General features: G+C 54.4%; 1 protein-coding gene across 1 annotated transcript; it reads left to right on the top strand.

Moving 5' to 3' along the window:
* The first annotated feature begins 3148 nt into the window (after window positions 1-3148).
* LOC143692371 (olfactory receptor 14I1-like) lies at window positions 3149-4134 on the top strand. Its single transcript, XM_077172606.1, has one exon. The coding sequence runs from the start codon at window positions 3202-3204 to the stop codon at window positions 4132-4134; it is 933 nt and encodes a 310-aa protein (XP_077028721.1). The 5' UTR covers window positions 3149-3201.
* Window positions 4135-6000: the final 1866 nt, after the last annotated feature.

Here is a 6000-nt window from a genome sequence, read left to right as displayed (position 1 = left end):
CTGAAGTACCTTGAAGTATTAATGAGCCCCACTGAGTGTTGTTACTGACAAAGCCTCTCCAGGAATTAATTACAGCAGATAATTGGAGGCCATGATTGCACAAACCTCTCAGAGACTCCAAGACAAAAGAAAAACCTGAAATCCTTTGAAAAACCTGCAGAGAGGCTCCTGGCACAGAGGCGGCTCCTGGCAAGGGCAGCGCTTCAGAGAGACAGCTCTGGGCAGGAGCAGCTCTTGTGCCAGCCCAGCAGGGCTGGGGCACTGCCTGCAGCCAGCCCGGGCACAGCACAGAGGCACAGAGGGGTTAAACTCAGCCAGGGCTGGGAGCACAGAGCAGAGCTCACTCAGGGCTCACTAGAGCAGAAATCATCCCAGGTTTGAAACAGTCATTCCCTGGCTGTGGGAAGAGAAGCCGCAGTTCCTGCAGGGATCTCCTGGAGCTGGCACAGCCCAGAGCTTTTAGGACCTTTCAGGAGGACTCTCAGAGCTGCTCCAGGGCAGGGCTGTGGCCCTAGTGCAGGGCTGGCTTTCCCTGCTGCCCCAGCCCAGGCACAGCCCAAGGCAGCTCCTGTTGCCAGGCTCTGCTGCAGGGCTGAGCAGCCGGGGCTGCAGCCAGGGGTGCCCAGGGCTGTCCTGCAGAGCAGGGTCCTGCAGCCCAGGGCGCTGTGCTGGGGCAGGGACTCTGCTGCCTGCCAGGGACAGCTCTCAGACAGCCCTGGCAGCTGCTCCCAGCACTGGGGAGAAGCTCTGGGGGGAAGGAGCCGCCCTGAGCAGGGCAGGGGCTGCTGCTGAGAGGGGCTGGGTGGGGCAGGGCTGCTCCCAGCTCCAGACCAGCCTGGGCACAGCTGCAGAGGGCACTTCCCAAAGAAGGTAAGCCTGGGATTGCTGTATAGATCAGGAGCTTTCCTGAGAGTGTTTTCAATTTCATTCTTGGAGAAGGATGGGAAAGTTGGGGTGATGGCGAAAAGATTTTTGCATTTTACACATTTTTCATATATTCATAGCTCTGTAACTTAATATTATATAGTTATAAATCTACAATCCTTACTTAACACTACTAAATTCCTAATTAACTCTAATAAACTAATATTACATACTTATATAATCATAATAATTAACTCTAGTACGTTTCCTAACCTTTCTCTTAGATTTTAGAACAATAAGCTCACTGTCTAAATACCTTCCTGAAATACTGTCTTATTATCAGGAAGAGAACCTTATTATCAGGAACAAAACCATTTTTTTAATTGACCAGAATGTGAGCAGTCATAACAAAAATTTTTGGCAAAGAAGCCTTTGGACCTATTCCAACAGGTTGAGCAGGGGGTGTGTAACACAATGGCCCTGTAACCAGGGCAACTGAATCTCCTATTGGATGTTCCTGTTAAATATCCTAATTAATCAACCTTAATAAATTGTTGAAATCAGGGACCGAGTGTGCCCCATCCCCATTGGGACACCTGGAAGCTTCCAATTAATGTCTGGTTTTTACTTTACTGTTCTAACACTGTTGCAAGGGTTTTTTTTTTTCCTTTGGATTATAGACAGCAGGGGGATAAGAGAAGCAGAACAGGAATTGTAATCCCAGAATGACAGAATATTCTGAGTTGAAAGGGACACACAGGATCATCAAAGGAATGTTTGAACTTTTACAGGGACTGCAGAACTGTAAATTAAGTTGATCAGTGTCTCTGCTGGGAGCCTCCCAAAGGGCCCTCAGCCACTCCTCAGCCCTGCACAGCAGCAGCAGCATCACCTTTGCAGGGCCCAGCAGGGCTCTCCTGAGCTGCCCTTGCCCAGCTGCACACAGAGCCTGCCCCAGCCAGGGCCCTGCACACAGGCAGGTTTCTGTAGGGCCCCAGCCAGGGCACACAGGCTGGGATGGGCTCTGTGAGCGCTGGCAGGGACAAGGCTCCTCTCAGGAGGGAATGTCCAGGCCCAGGGAGATGCTCAGGGAAGGAGAGGGGGCTGAAGAGAGCAGGGCTGGGGCAGGAGGGCACTGTTGGTGTGTGGGAGGTGCCGGGCACAGCTGGGCACGGGAACACTGTCCTGAGTGCCCGGCTGTCTCTGCCCTGCCCTCTCAGGCACAGCACCACAACATCTGCTCTTGCTTCTGCCCTGCCCTGACATTGGCACTGTTATCTGCTGCTCTCAGGGAGGCTCTGGCATCTGCAGCAGCTGAGTCAGGCACTGCCCTTGGCATTCCTGCCAGGCAGGGCTGTCCATGGGAATGGGGTGTCCAAGCTTCCCTGGCACCTGTGGGGCTGTGGGCAAAGCAGTCCATGGCAAAGGGGAATGAGCTGAGCCCCCTCCCTGAGATCCCATCATGGGCACAGCCAGGGGTCTCCTTGCTGTGCCCTGCCAGGCTCTGAGCTGCCCTCCTGGGTGCAAATCTGTGCCAGAGCCTCTGGGAGTTCCCTGGATGTCCCACAGGGAAGGGCAGAGCTGCCACAGCTGAGGAAATGCTGCTGGGTTTGCCCAGGAGCCGTGAGTGTCCTTGGCACAAGGGGGTGCTGAGACCTTGCCCAGAGACCTTGAGAGAGGGTGAGACACTCAGGGATCCCTCTGCTCTGGGCAGGGTCTGGTTTATCCCAGGATGACCTGGGAGTGTGATTGTGCTCTGATTGCAGCCAAAGGTGCAAAGCCAGGGCAATTGGGAACAAGCCCATCCAGCCCCTCACCTTCCCTGAGCCACGGGGAATCCTTTGCCTCTCCCATCTCTCAGTGCCAAACTCTGAGTGCAGCAGAAATGCTGGGGATTTGTGACCCCAGAGAGCCAGGAATGATGTGTGGGTAGGAAAATAATTCCTAAAACCAACTCATGCCATCTATTTCCTTTAGAACTTTCCTTTAGGAGTGCAGATGCTACCAAGACTTTCTGCATTAGAAGTGATTCGCCTGACAAATCTTGAATATCCAGACTTGTCCCTCTGCCACATGGCCACAAACCCAGGGCAGCAGGGCAGGGATGGCTCCTCAAGAGCCCCCACACACAGGCCTGGCTGCTCCTGGCACACTCAGCCAGCACAATTGGAGCTCAGGCAGGGACCTGGGTGAAGGTTTTCCCAAAGCAGGAACAAGGGTGGGTGAGTCCCAGCGGGGCAGTCTGCAGGGAATGGCCCAGGTTTGGCCCAAAGCAGCCTCTCCTGACTTGTCACTGTCCTTTCTCCATGAACAGGTGCCCATGTGCAGCCCCAGCAAATGTCCAACAGCAGCTCCATCAGGCACTTCCTCCTGCTGGCATTGGCAGACACGCGGCAGCTGCAGCTCCTGCACTTCTGCCTCTTGCTGGGCATCTCCCTGGCTGCCCTCCTGGGCAACGGCCTCATCATCAGCGCCGTAGCCTGCGGCCACCACCTGCACACGCCCATGTTCTTCTTCCTGCTCAACCTGGCCCTCGCTGACCTGGGCTCCATCTGCACCACTGTCCCCAAAGCCATGCACAATTCCCTCTGGGACACCAGCAACATCTCCTACACTGGATGTGCTTCTCAGCTCTTTTTCTTTCTCTTCTTCCTTGGATCAGAGTATTCCCTCCTGACCATCATGTCCTATGACCGCTACGTGTCCATCTGCAAACCCCTGCACTACGGGACCCTCCTGGGCAGCAGAGCTTGTGCCCACATGGCAGCAGCTGCCTGGGCCAATGCCTTTCTCTATTCACTGCTGCACACGGCCAATACATTTTCCCTGCCCCTGTGCCATGGCAATGCCCTGGGCCAGTTCTTCTGTGAAATCCCACACATCCTCAAGCTCTCCTGCTCCAAATCCCAACTCAGGGAACTGGGGCTTCTTGGTGTTAGTGCCTGTTTAGCATTTGGCTGTTTCATGTTCATTGTTTTCTCCTATGTGCAGATCTTCAGGGCTGTGCTGAGGATCCCCTCAGAGCAGGGACGGCACAAAGCCTTTTCCACCTGTCTCCCTCACCTGGCCGTGGTCTCTCTGTTCATCAGCACTATTATCTTTGCTCACCTGAAGCCCCCCTCCATGTCCTCCCCATCCCTGGATCTGGCCCTGTCAGTTCTGTACTCAGTGGTGCCTCCAGCCCTGAACCCCCTCATCTACAGCCTGAGGAACCAGGAGCTCAAGGCTGCAGTGTGGAGACTGATGACTGGATGGTTTCGGAAACATTAAACTGCTGGCCAATTTCTGCAAATCACTTGTAATAAAATTTATCTTTCATACTTGTTGGTTTCATTTTGGAAGTTCTTTTTCTTTTTTTTACTTTTTTCATATTATCTACAAATAAATGTTATTGTTTGTGCCATTTCTCATTTTGTTTCTCTCCACCGATCCTGTGGCCACAGACAGTGTCAATGAGGGGTTGTGCTCTTGGTGGCTTTAAATGAACTAAAGGATCTCCCAGCAGAGTTTTCTGCAGAGATGCCCTTTTGTTGCCTTCTCTGGAGCTGCAGCAGCAATGTCTGTGTGCAGAGCTGGGGCAGATCAGTGCTGGCCCAGCAGCTCTGGTCCTGCTGGCCACACCATTCCTGATCCAGGCCAGGAGCCATTGGCCTTCTTGGCCACCTGGGCACACTGCTGCCTCATGTCCAGCCTGCTGTCCATCAGTCCCTGCAGGTCCCTTTCTGCCTGGCTGCTCTGCAGCCACTCTGTCCCCAGCCTGCAGCACTGGGGCCAAATATCAGGGCCTGGCACTTGGATTTGTTAAACGTCACCTTGTTGGATTCATCCTCTGGATCCAGCCTGTCAAGGTTCCTGTGCAGACCACTCCTATGCTCCAGCAGATCAACGCTCGCACCCAGCTTGGTGTCATCTGCAAAGATGTCCTTGGTTCCATGGGGCCCCTAAGTGTCACAATGGCCTCTTGGTTACAGCAGGCCCTGCACTGTCACACTGGTCTCCTTGGTTCCATAAGACCATGCAGAGCAATAATGCTCTCCTTGGTTCCATGGGGCCCCAAAATGTGACAACGGTCTCCTTGGTTCCATGGGGCTTCACAGTGTCACAATGTTCTCGTTGGTGCTGCAGTTTCACAGTGGCCCCTTGGTTCCATGGGGCCCCAGGGTGTCACAATGGCCCCATGGTCTCATGAGGTCCCACACTGTCACCATGGTCTCTGTGGTTCCACAAGTCCCCTCAGTGTCACAATGGACTCCTTGTTTCCACGAGGCCACACAGTGTCACAGCATTACTCCAGATCCCTTGAGGCCCCATCGTGTCACAGTGGCCCCTTGGTTACACAGGATCCTGCAGTGTCACAATGTCCCCTTGGTGCCATGAGGCCCAGCAGTGTCAGAACGGCCCCTTGGTTCCACTGGGCCCTGCAGTCTCCCAATGGTCTCCTTGGTTTTGCAGTGTCAAAATGGTGAAACCCCTTGGTTACACGAGGCCCTGCAGTGTCACAATGGCCTCTGTGGTTCCACGAGGACCCAGAGAGTCACGGGGCACTCCCTGGTTCCATTTGGCCCCAGAGCACCACCATGGACCCCGGGTTCTGTGGGGGTGCACGGTGTCACCATGGTCCTCTTAGTTCCAGGAGGCCCTGCAGTGTCACAATGGCCCCAGAGTGTCCCAATCATCACAGAATGACAGAATCAAATAGGCTGGAAAAGACCTTTGGGATCATCAAGTCCAACCAATGCCCTAATACTGCCTTGTCACCCAGACCATGCCACTGAGTGCCACTGCAGAGGGACAGTGACTCTGCCACCTCCCCCCTGGCCAGCCCATTCCAGTTCCCACTCACCCTTTCTGTGAAGAACTCCTTCCTATTGTCCAGCCTGAGCCTCCCCTGGTGCAGCTTAAGGCTGGGTCTTCTTGTCCTGCCCTCCAGCAGATCCACACTCACACCCAGCTTGGTGCCATCTGCAATTTGTGAATGCTGCACTCGATCCCCTCACCCAGACCATCAGTGAAGATATTAAACAGGACTGGGCCCAGCACAGATCCCTGGGGACAGCACCAGTGCCTGGACACCAGCTGGGTGCAGCACCATCCCCACCACTCTCTGGGCCCAGCCTCCAGCCAGCTCTTAAATCT

The sequence above is a fragment of the Agelaius phoeniceus genome (assembly GCF_051311805.1).
Source record: "Agelaius phoeniceus isolate bAgePho1 chromosome W unlocalized genomic scaffold, bAgePho1.hap1 SUPER_W_unloc_1, whole genome shotgun sequence".
In the NCBI taxonomy this organism is placed as follows: Eukaryota; Metazoa; Chordata; class Aves; order Passeriformes; family Icteridae; genus Agelaius; species Agelaius phoeniceus.
This window is presented reverse-complemented; position numbering and strand designations above follow the sequence as displayed.

Coding starts and splice junctions, on each gene's coding strand:
- LOC143692371 (XM_077172606.1), top strand. CDS start 3,202: ATGTCCAACAGCAGCTCCATCAGGCACTTCCTCCTGCTGGCATTGGCA.